At 39.5% G+C, this 20,161-nt stretch overlaps 1 protein-coding gene across 1 annotated transcript in view; it reads right to left on the reverse strand.

The window, feature by feature from the left end:
- Positions 1-20,161, reverse strand: part of cadm1b (cell adhesion molecule 1b) — a 722,615-nt gene that overhangs the window by 80,654 nt on the left and 621,800 nt on the right. The window contains exons 12-14 of the mRNA XM_088345365.1: positions 19,926-20,084; positions 11,397-11,493; positions 7,195-7,367 (exon numbers count right to left, since the gene is read on the reverse strand). Of these exons, the coding sequence (XP_088201491.1) occupies positions 7,195-7,367; positions 11,397-11,493; positions 19,926-20,084 (429 nt within the window). The remainder of the gene's footprint in view (positions 1-7,194; positions 7,368-11,396; positions 11,494-19,925; positions 20,085-20,161) is intronic.

Genomic DNA, 20,161 nt, shown 5'->3' on the forward strand with positions numbered 1-20,161 from the left:
AGATAGATAGATGGATACTGTAGCTAGAGATAGATAGATAGATAGATAGATAGATAGATAGATAGATAGATAGATAGATAGATAGATAGATAGATAGATAGATACTGTAGCTAGAAATAGATAGATGGATAGATAGCCATTTCTCTTTTTATCTCTTTTGTGTCTCTACTTCCCTCTCTCACCTTTTCTCTCTTTATGTCTCTCCCTCTCTCTTTCACCATTTCTCTTTTTATCTCTTTTGTTTCCCTCTTTCACATTTCTTTTTTCATTTATTTTGTTTCTCTCACCATTTCTCTTTTCATCTCTTCTGTTCATCTCACCATCTCTCTCTCTCTCTCTCTCTCTCTCTCTCTCTCTCTCTCTCTCTCTCTCTCTCTCTCTCTCTCTCTCTCTCTCTCTCTCTTTCTCTCAATTCATTGAATAGTCATCCACACAGAAAACACGCTAACTTAGATATTTCTTCCCAATTTGAATCCCCCAATGTAACAAATCCAATAAAAGAGTCCCTTTTTTTTGTGTCTGGCCTTGCGCTTTGAAACCCACTCCTGCTCCGTCCGTGAACGGGAACGGTGGTATTGAAAACGCCAAAGAATGAGTAAAAGTAAAACCGTTTTCATAATTTGAAAGTCTTCCCAAGGATGTTAGCCAACCACTTTCATTTACAGACACCGATGACTTCTTCACAGGCTCCCTTGCTAAAAACCTGCCAGTTTCGCAATCGGCGAGACGAAAAACAAAAAAACAAAAAACAACAATAAAAATGTTTCATTGATTTGCACAAATGCGCATTTTCAACAGCTGTCACGATAATTCGCCGGCGGGCCGGATAAACAAAGCGTAACGTAGCAGCGGTTCCACAATGGCTGTCAAGTCGACTCAAATGAGGCGGCCGGGCGCCAATCGAAACAATATCGTTGTCCTGAAAGCTGCAAAATGTTGTCATTTTAGTGTTCATTTTACCTGTGAAAAGTGACGGGTCCCGGGGACTCGCATGCTCAAAAATCTATGGGTCCCAAAAGATTTATGGGTCCCCAAAATTGAGTGTGCTCCATGCAAGGGAACCAATCGTTTGGCTACCCGATTGGTTCCCTGTCCTCTTTAAGCCTAGTCCTTTCACTCGCCTGTTGTCAGTCCGTCAGCGAACCTCTGTTTCTACAAGGCAAGCATTTCGACTCTGATTCCCATCTGTCCCGCTTTTTGCACCCGTTTTTCCACCCATCCATTCGTGATCTCACTATGACCTGTTTTTGACCCTGAGTGTGTGCTCCATGCCCTTACAAACTGTCGTATTTTCCCTTACAAAATACAAAAAAATCTTTTTTTTTTTTAAACATGTTTATTTATGTAGTTTAACATGTTATATTGTACATGTGTTTCCTTATACAGTGGGACCTCGGTTATCGCGGTTAATGGGGACCAAAACCCCCCGCGAAAAGTGAAAATCCGCGAAGTAGCGCCGCCCCTTCAGAAAAAAATAAAAAAATAAAATATATATATATATATATATATATATATATATATATATATATATATATATATATATATATATATATATACATTTTTTTTTTTAAATTCTTTTTTAGATTTTATTATTATTATTTTTTAGACCCTGTTAATGGGGACCAAAACCACCTGCAAAATGTGAAAATCTGTGAAGTAGTGACGCCCCTCTAAAAAAGCTTAAAAAAAAAAAAAATATATATATATATATATATATAAAAAATAAAAAATTAGTTTATTCCATTATTATTTTTTACACCTGCGAAGCTCTGAACCCGCGAATGTGGTGCCACGAAGCAGCGACGCCCCTTCAAAAATGCTTAAAAAAAAAAAAAATTGCGAAGTAGCAACGCTCCTTCAAAAAAATGCTTACTTTTTTTATTTTCATTGTAAATTTTATCTTATTATTATTATTATTATTTTTTAGACCTGCGAAGCTCTGAACCCGCGAACGTGGAACCACAAGGTAGCGACGCCCCTTCAAAAATGCTTTAAAACATTAAATAAATAAATAAATAAATACATTATTTTATTTTATTTTTATTGATTTTTTAGGCCCGCGAAGCTCTGAACCCGCGAACGTCGAACCGCGAAGTAGCGAGGTCCCACTGTATCATGTATATTGTTAATGAACATTTTGTCGTGAAACACTGAGTTGCTCGACATGAATGAGGTTTATTATGAAAAATGTTCAAAAATGAAGTCGCTTGGACGTTCACTGTAGAAGGAAAAAACACATGCAAATATATGTAATTCGGATAATACATTTTCTTATTCAAATTATGAATTTATTTTCTGCATTAAATTATTGTTGGTAATATATATTGTTGGTATAAAAGGGATCACCACAAACCTGTCTTTTTTCCATTTTCTCCTTTGATACTTCCTTTTTTTCTTAACTTCTTCATACAACATAATCATTCGTAATATAATGCATCAAAGCAAGTGAGCCGTTTGAGAGCCGGCTCTTTAATGAGTTGAGCCGAAAAAGCCGGTTCTCTAAAAAGAGACGGACTTTCACCACAGAAGCAAAATATGATTACCTCAGAGAAAAACTTTATTTAAAAAAAAATACTAAATCATCGATATTATTCAGAATTTTTGTTAAATATTAGCTAAGTGATTGAATTTGGCCCGCGAGACAACGCTGAGGGAAGCGCAAGAGAAAAACGAGCTGCAGGTTGAAATAGTTTTCCTTTATCTCTATTTTCTCTTTCCATCTCTCTCTCTTGCTTTCCCCTTCTCTCTTCCTCCTGTCAAGCCGACTCAAATGAGGCGGCCGGGCGCCAATCGAAACAATATCGTTGTCCTGAAAGCTGCAATCAGATCTCATAAAAGCCAACAGAAGGCCCCTTGTCGAAACACGCTTTTGCTTTTAAGGCCGGCGTCCCGTGGCTTGAAAAAAAGAGCGCCGTGCTAGCCCCCTCGAATCTAACAAGCTCTCTCGGAATGGAAAACACATCGAAAAATATGTTTTCAAGAGGCAGCATGGTTATTGGAAATGCTAGTTGGGTAGTTCGACCTGTAGGCCAGGGATAGAAGTTTGGCTTATTCTTTTGTAAACTTTAAAAACAGGTTAAAACTTCAGCTAACTTAAAACAAAATATATCTGTTGTACAACAGAAAGAAAAAAAAACAGAGTAATCAACACAGCCCAGAAGATCATTGGTTGCTTTCTTCGCAGTCCGGAGTACAAGAGGAGGAGCTCAATCATGGAGAATTCATCACATCCACTACACAGCATCATCTCCAAACAGAAGAGCAGCTTCAACGACTACTGTCAGAGTCTTGTTCCACGGACAGACTGAGGAGATCATTTTTTCCTCATGCCATGAGGCTCTTTAACTCCACCCGGGGGAGTAAAAGCCCACATTAAACCCTACCGCAACATTTGCATATTACCCTATTTCTATTACAGTGTGTATTTTCTGTAGCACTATTTAAATACCCTATATCAACACGATATATTGGGTATTTCTGTATTCTATTTCTTTTATTTATTTATTTATTTTTTCAACGCAAGGATATTGCTGGAAGGGTGAATTTCCTTACAGGGATGGATAAAGTATCTATATCTATCATATATCTATCATCTATCTATCTATCTATCTATCTATCTATCTATCTATCTATCTATCTATCTATCTATCTATCTATCTATCTATCTATCTATCTATCTATCTCAGTGTTCTCGTTTGCATGTGTCCCTGCGTCCTAGACGCATTATTTTTCCTGGGGACGCATCGTCTCAAATCAACGTGCGTCCCCGAGACGCAACTCTTTTGACACGCAATTGTCATTGATTTTTTAACAAAGATTTACCGCACTCCAAACTTTTCGCCAGGCAGATCCGCCATTGTTGTTTTGGTCTCGCGGTTCCAGTTTTCGTCTGCACGCCGATCTCCAGTTCGAGTTGTGTAGTCCGTCTCTTTTTAGAGAACCGGCTTTTTCGGCTCAACTCATTAAAGAGCCATCTCTCAAACGGCTCACTTGCTTTGATGCTTTATATTGAATGATTATGTTGTATAAAGAAGTTAAGGAAAAAGGAAGTATAAAAGGATAAAAAGAAAAAAGACAGGTTTGTGGTGATACCTTTAAATCAGTATATTACCAACAATAATTTAATGCAGAAAATGAGTTCATAATTTGAATGAGAAAATGTATTATTATTATTCAAGAGATCGCAGTTCGAATCCCGGCTCCTCCATTTTACATGTCGAAGTGTCCTTGGGTAAGACACTGAACCCCTAATACCCCCAATAAGCAGGTGAGCGCCTTACATGGCTGCACGGCCGCTATTGGGAAATGTGAAGCACACTGTAATGCGCTTTGGGAAGTCTTCACTTGAAAAGTGCTATATAAATGCAGATCATTTACTTAATTATAGTTGAATGTATTTTTTCCTTCTACAGTGAACGTCCAAGCGCCTTCATTTTTGAACTTTTTTTATAATAAACCTCATTCATGTCGAGCAACTCACTGTCTCACAACAAAATGTTCATTAACAATATATATGATATAAGGAAAAACATGTACAATATAACATGTTAAACTACATAAATAAACATGTTTTTTTGTATTTTGTTAGGGAAATACGACAGTTTGTAAGGGCATGGAGCACACTAAATTTTGGGGACCCATAGATTTTTGAGCTTGCGAGTATGCGAGTCCCCGGGACCCATCACTTTTCAGAGGTAAAAATAAACACTGGTATCTATATCACGTCGGTCGACGTTTATTACGGAAACATAACGAGTAGCGTCGTCGTTCTGTAACATATTCACAATTCGGCGTAAACAGATCACGTCGCCATTAAACACGTTATCTAACGATTGTGAAACTTCAAAACCGAAAGCTCGACGCCGCCTGTCTTCTGTCGTCACCGGGGAATATAACGCGCGGCGCCGGAAACATATAACTGTCATAAAAACGACAATAAAAGCTTCTGTTTCGCTAAAACGTCGGCTTCATCAATAAACTTGTCAGTCGCTGCTAGGAAGCCATTTGACAAGTCATCCTTCATTTCTTACTCTCAACATGAAACCAACAAGAGGAAGTACGTCGCATCGAATTTGTTTGGGTTATAAATATTCCTTTGGGTACTTTTATGACACGACCGGTGTTCTGAAGTTCCTTCCTACCTGTCGAGACGTCCTACCGATACCCAGAGTGTGTGAGAAGTCCTGCGCGAAATATCAATAGGAATTTCTCGGGTACTGTGCAGGTTTTCGTCAGGGTTTCTGGCCATTTTCAAGCACTTTTAAGGACTTTAAAGGACAATTTCTCCAGTACCATTGTAATAAAAAAATCTCGTGTATTCATGAATTTTGCAGAGCCATAACTATATCTGCGATTTACTAATGGGATTTTTATTGCTTGTGCATTTATCAAGACATTGTTTTTAGATCTTGATCGAAGAACAAATGTATGAGTTTTTAAGATAAATCCTTCCCTATATAGGTTTTGACAGTAATATATAGCTCAAATTTTAAGTTGCAGGACGTTATTCCCATTACAATATGTCAGTGGGAATTGCTATCTTAATTTTTGCATGGCCCATAATAAATAGGCGTAAGTTAAGTGTGAATGTTAGGAAGAGTAAGGTGATGAAGTGTTCACGTGATGGAGTGGGCATGGTGTTGGAAAGGTTGCATGGAGACGTGCTGGAAGATGTTGAAAGCTTTAGGTACTTGGGTTGTGATGTGGCTGCAGTTGGTGGATGGAATGCCAGGTATTGCACGGAGTGACTCAAAGAAGCAAGGTTTTGGGTGCTCTGAGGAGAGTGATGAGTCAAGTCAAGTCATTTTTATTTGTATAGCCCTTAATCACAAAGAGTCTCAAAGGGCTGCTGATGAGCAACAAAAGTATGCGTATGGATGTTAAGAGGGGACTGTATGAGAGACTGATTGTGCCGACTGTGTTGTATGGTGCAGAGACTTGGAACGCAGATTTGAGAAGGAAATTAAACATTTTTTAAATGGAGTGTTTGAGGAGTATGTTAGGAGTGACAAGATTGGATAGATTAAGAAATGAAATTGTGAGAGACAGAACTGGAGTAGTAGTGGATAAGAGAGTACTCGGTTGGGTTGGACACATGAATAGGATGGATGAGGAGTGAGTGTTGAAGAGGATCTACAGAGCAGAAGTCAATGGAAGGAGACCAAGAGGAAGGCCGCGATTGACTTCGATGGATGGTCTTATGAGTGCACTGCAGGAAAGAGGTCTAAATATAATGGAAGCTAGAGCTCTTGTTGGTGATAGGAATGAGTGGAGAGCTGTTGTAAAAAGGATAGTGGGATGTTTAGATGTGTTCTAAGGTATGGGCAGGGCACTTGTATGATACAGCAGGGGTAAACCAGTGAAAGCTGTCGGGCTCTGCTGTTGAACAGAAGAGTGTGTTCTGTCACCCTGACCCGAGTGACATGGCCGCTTTTTTGTGTCCCGTTTTATCTGGAGGGACGAAAGCATGACCGACTTGGGTGCCGAGGGGCTTAACTTGTTTGGGTATTTGGGTTGGCCATGGTCCCCAAAATTTTTTGTGGGTGTTTTTTGCGACTTTTTCCCTTTTTTATTTCTTTGTTTTTGTGTATGCGTTTGTCTTGCTGTCTGTCACCCCTCTCGAGGGATATGACCAGGGTAGAAAGATAGATAATAAATGTCCATAAATGATGTGTAATCCTTGCACTATTACACGTTGCATGGGTGTAGCATGCACCCGTCCTCTTGGGCATGACCCGTAGGAAGAGATAACATTCCATAAGACAATGCCATACAAACTTATGCCAGCTCCTGTTACGCACAAGGGAGGAAGAAATGCTATGGCAAAGAAAAACCCCCATAGAGCAGTGTCAGCGTCATTTTTCAGCAGACTTGTTGAGAAACATGGCAACAATTTCAAGCAATTTACAAACTCCTCAATCCTTAAAAACACAACATTGAAACTCAAGCATTTTCAAGGATTTCAAACACATGTGCAAACCCTTTTTCAATCTACCCATTGTATGTGCCTTTAAAAGTTGAGATTCGTTTAATTAAAAGTGGTGAAAACTTAAATCTTTTCCTTTTATTTAGTCTTATTGGACTCTTTCACTGCTTCAAAACATGTTTCGGCAGATTCGACTATAAGATCAGCCTTGGTAGGATCTCTCAGGGTAGGGCGGTTCTTCGGAACACTGGTAGTTTGCACGTACTCACCGTACACGTAGAGGAAGTAGTCGTCGTAGGCCTCGCCTACTGCATTGGAGGCCACGCATCGGTACGTGCCGTTGAAGGATTTGTTGAGGTTTTCGATATAAAGGTCCGAACCGGTGACGACGGCGTGAAGTGGGACGTCCTCGTCCACCCTGAGCCAGATGATCTTATAAGGGCTGTGGATATACGTGCAAGAGAACTTCATGTGATATAATATTCAATATTTTGAGATATCTGTCAATCAAAAAATGCTTCTCACCGAGCAGAAGATGGACCTACCTATTCGAAGCTGAGAGCTACTTTTGTGTTACTGAATAGAACAAAGGGCTATTGGTTTGATATGCATTTCTAAAGTACCATATTACTACTATGTCATAATGTTATTACCAGATTGTATTTAATAAAAAGGTTGAAAATAAGATCAGTAAACCATTAAAACATCATGCCCATTAGAAATCTAATTCTCTGCCTTTCACCTCTGCTGGTTTCCTGACTACTTGAGTCAGCTAGTAGTAGAAACTAGTAAAAATGTTCTATAAATATTGAAGTCAAGGACACAAATAACACACATGCCCAAAAATAAATAAATAAAAGAAAATAGGGAGCAACAATGCTATTAAAAATAATCCCAGTTCAGATAAACGGCTTCCCAGAAAATCTCAGTGATCCCAAACTTTATAGAACACTCTACTTGACAATACCAACACAAATGCATGCATTATTTTATTTATAATGTGTATTTCATTCCCCCATAACCCAAATCTAGCAAGTCTCTGTTCTAAACTTCTAAAGATTACCCCGGTTTAAAGCTTTAACTCAAAGGTTAATTCGGCTTTAAAGCTTTAACTCGCAAGAAAAAGCACCATGTACCGTATTTTCCGCACTATAAGGCGCACCTAAAAGTCTTATTTTTTTTCAAAAGCTGACCATGCGCCTTATAACACAGTGCGCCTTATATATGGCTCAATATTAAATTCGCAAGGTCTCGCAACTTACTCTACAGCCGCCGACTCGATTTTACCCCGAACGTGGAGTAGTCCGCGGTGTATGCTGGGATTTATATACCGGCGTTTAATTGGCTAACCAATGTGTCAATCATCATTTGAATCGATCACTATTGGCTGAAGTTATTCGGAGCCTCGGATTGGCTAGATGGCCAAAACAAACCCTGCAATCGGCCGAGTTTAGCAATGGCATAGCAAGTCCGCGGTGTATGCTGGGATTTATATACCGGCGTTTCATTGGCTAACCAATGTGTCAATCATCCGTTAAATCGATCGCTATTGGCTGAAGTTATTCGGAGCCTCGGATTGGCTAGATGGCCAAAACAAACCCTGCAATCGGCCGAGTTTAGCAATGGCGTAGCAAGCTTGCTAAAGTACGCCATAAAGAAACATGTTTCATTAGTCTGTATTTGTAAATATTTTACTCTCCTGGATTTACTTCACTCACGGTTGTAAGAAGACCATGATTGCGTATCATTATTGAACGTGAGAACTTAGGTGAGTTATGCGGCTTTATATTTTCCCGGTATCTTGTTTTAGAACGATCTTGATGTTGCTGTGATGAGTTGAGTGAATTCAACTCAATTCCAAGTGTTTATTGTCATATGCACAGTAAAGTTGCGAGCGAAAAAGAAAATAGAAACTAAGGGATGGTTGGCATTTCTTGAATTCCAAGACTTTAACCTTCCGAATGATATTTGAAATGACGCATTTGAGTGACATCGTACGGACACCGCATCCGCACGTGTCTACGACATGTATTTGCTTCTTTGCAAGCTTTGGGAATGTTAAGGGGGTAATCAGTTTGACTGAACTATCTGACTGTTTTGTCGACGTTTCCCTTGTAGCGCCTTATAATCCGGTGCGCCTTATCTATGGAAGATATAGGACCAAAAACTATTTTTTGGGGGTGCGCCCTATAACCCGGTGCGCCCTATAGTGCGGAAAATACGGTAAGTTTTAACCAAATAAAGTGTCTTTAAAGCTTTAACTTTGAGTTAAAAAGAAGGTATACGTAACCAGATAGAGACAATTTTATGGTTTAGTGGCATTAACTTCAGAGTGCAGGTGGTCTTTGTTATAATAGAGTTAACACTTTTAAGCTGATTCACTGGTTTATCAAGTTAAAACTGAATTTAAAAGGTTTAAAGCAGGGGTGTCAAACTCATTTTAACTCGGGGGCCACACGATAGGACCAACATTCTGTCGGGGGCCGGACTAGTAGATTAAAGAGAAATAAAAAGAGAGATAAAGAAATAAGAGAAAGAGGGTGGGAAAAGGAGAGAGGGCGGGACAAAGAAAGAAAGAGAGAGAGAGGGCGACAGCATGAGAAACAAAAGATAAAAAGTTGTGATAGAGGGGGAAAGAAAGGGAGCGGAAGAAAGAAATCCAAAGATATATAGAAAGACAGAAGGAGAGAAAAGAGAAAAGAAAGTGCGAAGGGTAGGAAGAGAAAAAGAGAAAAGGAAAAAATGAAGTTAGAGCAAAAGAAGTTAAAAAGACACAGAGAGAGAAAGAGACAAACAGCAACAAAGGTAGAGAAAAAAGAGAGACACAGAGAGTGAAGGAGACCGAGACAGAGAGTGGGAGAAAAGAGGTGGAAAAGAGGGATAGAGAGAGAAAGAAATACAAGTACAGTGTCCTTTCTTTGGCAACATCAAGTTGACATATTTCAACCTGCAGCTTGTTTTTCTCTTGCGCTTCTCTGAGTGTCGTCTCACGGGCCAGATTCAATACCTTAGCGGGCCTGATTTGGCCCGCGGGCCGCCTGTTTGACACCGGTGGTTTAAAGCCTTAACCCAAGGGTTTAACCAGCTTTAAAGCTTAAGCTAAAGCAGCTTTAGAGCTTTAACTCCTGATTTTAGGTTATTCTTTATAGTTAAGTTAAAATGTTAAGCAGCTTTAACTAACGAGATAAAGTCAGTTTAAATCGTTAACGCAAAAGTTAAACCAGTATTAAAGCTTTAGAGCTTTTAAAGTTTTAACTAACCAGATAAATCAGCTTTAAAGCTTTTCCTCCAGAGTTACCGCAGGTTTTCTTTGTCTCTAATTGAGTTAAAACCTTTAAGCTGCTGCAATTGTTTATCAAATTAAACTTTGAAGTTGATTTAAAGGGTTAACTCAAGCCTTAACTCAAGGGTTAAACCAGCTTTAACTACATCTGCTTTAGAGCTTTAACTAAAGCAGCTTCAGAGCTCTGACTCCAGAGATAGTGCAGGTTGTCTTTATTACAATTAGGTTAAAATGTTAAAACAGATTTAAATAACAAGATAAAGTCAGATTAAAGCGTTAACTCAACGTTGAACCAGTATAAAGCTCTGGCTATAATAGTTTTAGGGCTTTAACTAACAAGATAAAGTTGGTTTAAAGTTGTAACGCAACGGTTAAACCAGAAATAAAGCTCTAGCTTAATTAGCTTTAGAGCTTTAACGAACGAGATAAAGTCAGTATAAAGCGGTAACTCAACGGTTAAACCAGAAATAAAGCTCTAGCTTAATTAGCTTTAGAGCTTTAACTAACGAGATAAAGTCGGTTTAAAGTGATAACCCAAAAGTTATACCAGAATCAAAGCTCCAGCTCAATTAGCTTTAGAGCTTTAACTAACAAGATAAAGTCGTTTTGAAGCGTTAACTCGACAGTTGAACCAGCTTTAAAGCTTTATTTTAATTAGCTTTAGAGCTTTAACGAACGAGATAAAGTCGGGTTAAAGTGGTAACTCAATGGTTAAACCAGAATTAAAGCTCTAGCTTGATTAGCTTTAGAGCTTTAACTAACAAGATAAAGTCAGTTTAAAGTGGTATACGGTTAAACCAGAATTTCGTGACGCACCGGTCAGACATGGTGGGGGCCTCGTGGGGAGTTCCTGGCCCGCCCATGGGGGTGGCCGACGACCCGACGTTTGAAAAGACGGAAGGAGAGACGAGAGACGGGAGATCGTGAGAGGGAGGCTCGACGAAGACTAATTCGACAAAAATTCGTCTAAATTCGATGGAATTCACTTCGTTAAATACTTTGAGAAAATAAATCTGCCCCCGTGTGAAAATGCCGGCTATCTTTGTCCATTTTCCCATTAAGAAATGAGCATGCATTGTTAGGAGAATGAAGTTTGTGTTTGGTTAATGGAGTCAGACAACTCATTCGAACACTTTGATAAACACTACATTTGTACTATAATTTTTTCCCTAACACCACACAACTTACTTTGGTTTTCCTCCCGCGACGCACGTCAGTCGAAGACTGTCGCCCTCCCGAGTTAATCCTTCGGGATACGTCACCGCAATCTTCACTTCGGGTTTATCTGAGAAATAAAAGAAGGACACTTATCGACCTGTATCATATACTCTTAACAATGCCCCCCCCTCCTACCTGCAGCCAAACCTCAAATAAAATTGTTATTGCGCTCCAGACGTGGAGAGAAAGCAAATGGAGACTAAGAAATAAAAAGAGCGAAATAAATAAAAACACAGACAGAAGTGGAAGGTGGCTGGGGATGAAAAGGATTATCCTATGTGCACATTTGACATCTCCTCAGCCTATAGTAGCTTACAGCAAGAAATGATTTCTCTCTCCTTATCAAGGCATGCCAAAGATTAGCAAAATGTCAAGCACTTGCAGTCAAGCTTTCTGTTTTTCCTTGAAAGGTCAGCGCAAGAAAGTGGAGCAAAATGAATATTCCGCCGCGTCTACAATGGGGTGACTTAACCTTTCAGGTGCAACGTGACGGTCCGGTTTATCGCTCGCACGTCATCGGCCGGCCATCCGCCGGGCTGGCTATTAGCAGTTGAAAGGGATTTTCATAAATAGTCCTCAATTTTCTCAGAAAAGCCAATTCTGATTGGCCGGTGGCTATGAAGTTAATTAGCGATAGGGAAGTCACTTTGCTTAAATGGGAAAACAATCGCGGCGATGGATTATTTACCTATGTATTAATCAAGTTGTCGTATATAAAGTCTTAATCGTAACCAGGGTTGGGTAGGGTTACTTTAACTTGATTACTTTCAATGACTTTTGGACTACTCCAATACCAAATATGCTAATAAAAGACAAAAGAAACTACCGTAAATTCCGGACTATAGAGCGCACCTGATTATAAGCCGCACCCACCACATTTCGGGAGGAAAACCGATTTTGTGCATACACAAGCCGCACCTGTATATTAGCCGCATGCGCCCACATTGCAAAAATGAAAGACAAACACACAATTGACCCATACCCGACACAGTCCAAAAATCACATCCGGCAAAATGAACGAAAAATGATACCGGTCCATGACGTTTGATGCAGACCTGCAGAGTCCGGGTGCCCGTTGAAAGTAATCCAAGGAAAAAAGTGTATATTTCCAAAGGTAAGGGTGGGAAAAATATATATCCACTATTGTTGGCCGCGTCCACAAACACGTTTCACCTTTACTCCACTTCCCGTCAGCCCGCGTTTGCCCCGCCCCTTCTTTCTCATTTGCTTGTATAAAACATATCAGAATAAGTTTCTAAATGCAAATACATATTATACATGGTTTACACATATTTACAAAGAAAGACAGTACACTGAGAGAGTTTTCAAAGCTTTAATAATAATATTATAACTTTCATCCCAAACCGTGCCTGTGAAGGGTAGCAAAACGTTACTAGCAACACGCTCACAACACAGTAGACGGCTGTGTTAAAAAAGACATATCGTACTTCTAGTAATCACGGTAAACTGTCCTCATTCTCCTCCTTATTACCGATGTCATCACAGACGTCTACCCCAGTATGGGAAAGAGGCTATGCCGTATAGACGTAGTCCCACGCTCCCTTAATCAAAAACACCTAGCAACACGCTCGCAAAGTAAAATATACGTGCATATAATCCACCGGTCTAAATCTTACCTTGTGTACCCGAGCGCCGCTGGCGGCCGTTAGAAAAATTACATAAATTGGCCGCATCACTGAATAAGTCGCAGGGTTGAAAGTTTGGAAAAAAAAGTAGCGGCTTATAGTCCGGAATTTACGGTAACTATGAATAAAATTACTAAATTTTTTGCAGGCTTGGGGAGTAACGGAATACATGGAACGGCAAAAATGATGTTGGTAGGCTGTTTGGATTTATTTTCCTTTTATTTCTGTCGCATTGTATGTTAGTTTTGCCGAAAATCAAAGCCAGGAGAGAAAGCTTACCATGTGTTGCGAGTTATACTTTTATTCATATTTAGGTTTTTTTGTCTTTTATTAGCATATTTGGTATTGGAGTAATCCAAAAGTAATTGAAAGTAATCAAGTTAAAGTAACCCTACCCAACCCTGATCGTAACCCTATAAACTGTGTGGATTATTTATTACATTCGTTGTTTCACTAATTAAACCCGTTTCAACATCCTCCATCACCAGCTAAGACCGTGATAATGTATGGTTGGATATAAATAAATTATCTTTAAATTAAAATAAAAACAAAGTAATATTCTTTGGTAACCGCAAGGCAAATCAAGATTGGATGCTGTTGCAATAGACACTGTATCAGAAATTAAGTTTTTAGGGGTCATAATAGACATTAAATTAAGCTGGAAAACACAGACACATACAAACTTAAGTGTCTAAAAGCATTTCAATAATTAATAAAGTCAAACTATAATGCATTGTATTTGTTATATTGTTCTCTAGTTCTGCCATATTTAACATTTTAATAATAATAATAATAATTTCCTTTGTATTGTCATTCTTTGTAACAATGTACACAGAACGAAATGTCGATACACCTGACCCGTTGTAGCGAGCCGATGCAGCCGCAGCCAACAGAGGGCGCCGCCATTATACCAATTAGGTATGTCTCGGCCGAGGCGCGAACCAGCGACCTCCCAGTCTCAAAGCGGGCACACTACCATCTAGGCTACTTTGCAGAAGTCTGGGGCAATCATTACAAAAGTTCACTACAGCCCCTTTTTGTCCTCCAAAAACGTGCAATTAGAACCATACACAGGGTAGGATATCGAGATCATACTAATATTTTATTCCTGCAGTCCAAATTATTAAAATTGGATGATTTAGTAAAATGTTAAAACTGCTATCTAAGGTCAACAAAAACATAGTGCCAGAAAATGTATTCATTCGGAAAGAGGGAAATTAAGGGCTGTGGTAAATTCATAATCCCAAAGAGAACAACCGGGAAAAGTATGTGTGTGTCTGTGTGTGGTCAAGGTTTTGGATGTAAATCTCTCAGAATTCTGTCTAATGAAAATAACTTGTTTTTATATTCCTAAATACAAAAACAATCTTTCACACACACACACACACACACACACACACACACACACACACACACACACACACACACACACACACACACACACACACACACACACACACACACACACACACACACACACACACACACACACACACACACACACACGTAAAACAACATTTCAATAATCAGTCTAATTATATCTCTTGTACGTTTATCAATCTTATATTCTTTTATTGTGAAGTCGTGCTCATGTGTGTACTGTTTTCACTGACGTATAATAAACCACGCCCACCGTTTGGGCTCCCTCTCTTCTCTTTCAACCAACATGGGAGCTTCGTGAGTACCTTTGCGGCTGCTATCACGATGTCGTTTTTAACAATATATGTATTTTATCTGTGTAAATACAGCCACCAAAGAGTCTTAATAATGACTATCTTTGACAATGTGGAGTTAAACTTTGGAAAAATTTACAAGACAAGATCAAACAATGTCCAACTATTTACTTGTTATAATTCAAATCCCAAAAAACATTACTGGCGGAATACAGAGATTAAGAAAATGGGGTATGAGTGATACGAGAGACTATGGTTAAATTTGTTGTTATTGTTGCTATTTTTATATCATAACTGTTATTATTCATATTTTTACTATTGTTGTCATTATCCTTGGTGTATTTAATAGGGAAGATAAGGGGTAGGGAAAATAAGCATCTGCTTCTTACTACCCCTTTTCGAACAATTTATGTAACATTATTTTGTTGATGAGTTATTGTTTTTGATCTGTTTTTATTTTAATGTTCGAAATTAAGTTTTCATTCATTCACTCATCCATTCAATGTGCAAAAGATAATGCCTCAAGTTTGAGTTAAGACTTTAAAGCTTTAAGTGTTACAATAAGTTTTAGTTTTAACTCAGAAGTTCAGGGATCAGAATGGAGATTTTCATTTTCAGCTGAAATAGCCAGCGTCCAGGAATAAACCAGGGCGGAGCCCCCCCTACCGCCACCCCCACACCCCCCCCCCAAAAAAAAAAAAAAACCTGGGTTTTAGGCAATTTACTTGTCCAAAACCATGCTTATATTTATCATTTAAGTAACATTTTTAGAAGATTAAAATAATTTGCCCACATAACTGATTTTTTTGTAAATACTGCAAGATAAGTTCAAATGCAGTGCAGTCCCTGCAGCTTGTGCGACGATGCGGCCAATTTTTCTAACGGCCTCCAGGGTGCGCCAGAGCAATAAAGGAAAGAGTGAGACAGTCGGATTTTGAATTTGTTTGCTACGCAAGAGAAAAAGTGAAAAAGTCGGAATGCCTTTGGGGTTCAAAAACAGCGGAAATCCGCGGATCCGCGGAAAATTCTGATCCCTGGAAGTTAAAGCCGCTTTAAAGCTTTAACTCCTGAGTTAAAATAGCTTTTTTGTATTAACTCTAAGCTTAAAAGGTGCTTTGGCGTTCGATTCAAAGCAGTTGTGGCTAGTGAGATAAAGCAGGTTTAACGCAGGTTTAAAATTTAACTAACGGTACAAAAAAGTGTTAAAGCTTTAATTTGAGAGTTAAAGCAGGTTTACTTAGTTCTTAACTCTGAATCATACCTTAAAAGCAGCTTTAGCTAATATCATAAAGCAAATTTAAAGCTAAACATAGGGTTAAACCATCTTTGAATATTTAACTAATGTCATGAAGCAGGTTGAAGGTTTTAATTAAAGCGGCTCTGAAGCTTTAAGAAGATAAATCAGCTTTAATGCTTTAACTCAATAGTAATGTCAGCTTTTTATCTGTGGAGCAAATAAGCCTACCACTTCTTTTGTTTCGGGTGGCTCGCTTCGGAATGGATGGAATGACGGGGTCCCATTTTGGACAGTTCCCGAACCTACCAATTTACCATGATCCATAATAAAATCTGATAAAATAAAGTTTTGAATGTAATTAAAACATCCAAGGCTATGTTTGATAAAATAATGTTCTCACCGTACGTTAGGGTGGTCCTTAATGGGGGTCGAATTTTTTTTTTTTGAAATATTGGGCTCTGACCCCCCGCTTATGTTCTTATATCGATAAAAACACACTGTGTGCAATTTTGAACAATTTGGATAATATTTAGAGGTAGCTCAACGACTTTGAAATTTCCCAAAATGGTAAAATTTTGGCAATTTTCGAGAAAAAACGGAAATCTTAACCCTATGTGAACGGCGTTTTAGAACATCCAATTTCAGTCCATTGCTTATAATTGTAACACAAGAAAAGTTACAAGTAACTTTGTACACTAGGTCTGATATAATGTGCGAAAAATCCTTATTTTTCATACCAAAATTTCAGAGGCCTTGAGCGACCTCTAAATATCCTTTGATTTTGATGAAACTTTGCCTAATTACGTTTTGTATATATTGGAACATATTCAAGGGGTCAGAGCATGAAATTTTAAAAGTCGAAAAATAAGGACCACCCTACCGTACGTGATAATGCCGATCGGATGGGCATTCTCAAGTACAGAACATTACGCACATTTCTCACTTCTTTGGGTTTCTAACAAGTTAAGCAACTTCAAACACCGTCATCCGATCCTGGTGGTCTCAGGTATCTGAGGCCACGCCCAAAGATGCATGATCTGGTCAAGCGTCACTGGTCCATAAAAAAAGAGGAGCTGATCGATAGCTCAGTCTCTTTTCTGCTACCTGGCTGGCTGGCTGACTGACTCTTTGCACGTCAACTACGTGGCGCGGCCATGCGGCTCTGCAATGCAGCCTCGTGTTCAGCACGCGGGCCATACATTGAGACAATGCGGAGCACTATACTAAATCTCCTCGCAACAGGTAAGATGAAAGTTTCAAATTCAACACCATGTTTGCTGGTTCTTGGAAATGAGCATTTTTTTTGTACAAAGGAATCCCCCCAAATTGACTAGCATTATAGCGGGAAACTTTATTTTGGTGAAGGTAACGTTAAGACTTCAGCGGTCGAAAACTCCAATAATCTCCGCCGCCTTCCTTCCCCTTTCTTTTCCTATCATTAATTCTGTGTGTTAAAATAAATTGTTTGTGCTATTTCAATCTGCCCAGTTCATTGAATCCATTTTCTTGGGATTAGTAATTCATATCAGAACTCAAAGAACTCAAAGTAATAACGTAATACACATTTTTATCAGTGTAGCAAATTCTAGCATCCTTCAGAGAAAAAATAGATTTATGGTGGAGCACAAGCAACCCCTAGAAGCAAATTGGTTCACTGATCGCAGTAAAGAATAAATCCTTTCAATCCGAACGATTTTCAAAATTAAAGCTAGAAAAATCCATACATAGCCATGACTATTCTTTGTTTTTAACTCTGATCTTAAACTTGAGCCTTGATTTAAACATTTCATATCTTAAAGTCAAACGTATAGAGCAGTTTTTAAGCTTTAACTCAACGGTTGAATACGTTTTAACTTTAGGGCTGAATAAGGTTTAAAGCTTGAGCTTGACAGCAAAAGCAAGTTGTCTTAGTTTTTGGAACTGGGCAGGTTTCATGCTTCATTTCAACACTTGAAGCCAATTTAAAGCTTTAAGTCAGCACGAGGAAAGAAGCTCAGTTATAAGGTAGTCAAACAAATTCATTATTGAATTCAACCAGTTGTCATACGTAACAAATCATCTCATCTCATCTCATCATCCGTACCGCTTATCCTCATTAGGGTCGCGGGGGGGCTGGAGCCCATCCCAGCCATCTCCGGGCAATGGGCAGGGGACACCCTGAACTGGTTGCCAGCCAATTGCAGGGCACACAGGGACAGACAACTCATTCGCTCATTCACACCTAGGGACAATTTGGACCGGCCAATCCACCTGAAATGCATGTTTTTGGAATGTGGGAGGAAACCGGAGTGCCCGGAGGAAACCCACGCAAGCACGGGGAGAACATACAAACTCCGCACAGGAAGTCTGGAGCTGGATTTGAACCCACGACAGGTTCCTATGACATGAACTGTGCCGCACAAGCGCTAACCACTGCGCCGCCGTGCTGCCCACGTAACAAATCATTTAAAATATAAAAAAAAAATATCTTTATAAAACCAAACAAAAAATAAAATAAAACTAATACCAAATGTTTTATGTTGGAAACAATAACTTGCTAGTTTAAAACACATGATTTGTCAATTCATTGTAGTATTAGTATTAATACGGACTATAGAGTGCACCTGATTATAAGCCGCACCCACCACATTTTAAGAGGAAAACCGATTTTGTACATACACAAGCCGCACCTGTATATAAGCCGCATGCGCCCACATTAAAACATTTAACAGAAACACAAAATTAACCCAAACCCGTCTTCAAGTCCCGCGATTGAAACGAAATGTCTTTCATTAAAAAATCACAGCCGGCAAAATGAACGGAAAATGATACCGGTATAAGGTTTGATGCAGACCTGCAGAGTCCGGGTCTCGTTGAAAGTAATCCAAGGAAAAAAAGGGAAAAATATATATCCACTATTGTCCGCCCCGTCCACCAACAGGTCTGTCTGTTCCTCACCTTTACCGGTCCCCACTTCCCGTAACCTCCCGGAACCCCTTGGTGATGGTGGATTTTTTTATGCTGCCCCATGCTGTCAGGATCCACTGGCAGACTTGCAAAATAGTTGCCTCTTGCATGCGGCCAGTTTTAGTGAAAGATTTCTCGCCGCTAGTCATCCAATTCTCCCATTCAACACGTAGCGCCACTTTATCGGACTGCTCGATTGCTTTTAGCTTGAAAGCTGCGTCATGTGCCTTTCTTTTGTATTTTGCATGATGAGGGTATGTTTACGCTCATTTAATTTATGCACAAGCCAAGAAGTTGCAGTCTTCCTCGGCGCATAAATTCCACCGGTCTAAATCTTACCTGGAGGCCGTTAGAAAAATTACATAAATCGGCCGCATCACTGAATAAGCCGCAGGGTTGAAAGTTTGGGAAAAAAGTAGCGGCTTATAGTCCGGAATTTACGGTAAATACGAAATGTATTCATTAACTAAAATAAAAGCAGATTAAAGAGAAACAAATGACTCTGGGATAAGTTCTAGCTATATTTCTCTCTCTTTCTTTATTCTTCTCTTTCTTTAATTATCTCCTACTTTTACCTTGTTCTCATGAAAGTTTTAGATCAGGGAATGGTGTAATATGAAATGATCTGCGTTTATATAGCGCTTTTCAAGTCAATAACTTCCCAAAGCGCTTTACAATGTGCTCCACATTTCCCAATAGCGGCCTTGCAGCCATGTAAGACGCTAACCTGCTTATTGGGGGTATTAGGGGTTCAGTGTCTTACCCAAGGACACTTCGACATGTAACGCTGGACGAGCCGGGATTCGAACTGGGATCCCTTGACGAGCGCTCTACCTCCTGAGCTACTGCCGCCCCGGTTTGTAATAGTGGTGTGTAGTCTCACAGGCTGATATGTGTGTGTGTGTGTGTGTGTGTGTGTGTGTGTGAATGGGTAAGTGTGAAGCAATTCCACTTTTTGAAACATTGTTCTAAGATCGTGTGATTTTCAGATACTCACACAGGACTTCCAGGTTCCTCTGCGCCAACAGGTCGTTGGCGGCCGGATGCTCGATGACGCAATCCACCGGCATGCCGTCGTCTTCTTTGCTGACTGGGAATCGAACCCGGCTCGTGACGGTGAACATCCGATCGTACGTTTCCTCCACCGTCGTCTCTCCTGCAAAGATGGATCGCATTGCATCACAACATTGCTGGAAAGAAACAATTTCATTCTATAGGTTTAGCTGCGGGCAG

The sequence above is a fragment of the Urocampus carinirostris genome, chromosome 10, assembly GCF_059441175.1.
Source record: "Urocampus carinirostris isolate Australia breed hairy pipefish chromosome 10, RoL_Ucar_1.0, whole genome shotgun sequence".
NCBI lineage: Eukaryota > Metazoa > Chordata > Actinopteri > Syngnathiformes > Syngnathidae > Urocampus > Urocampus carinirostris.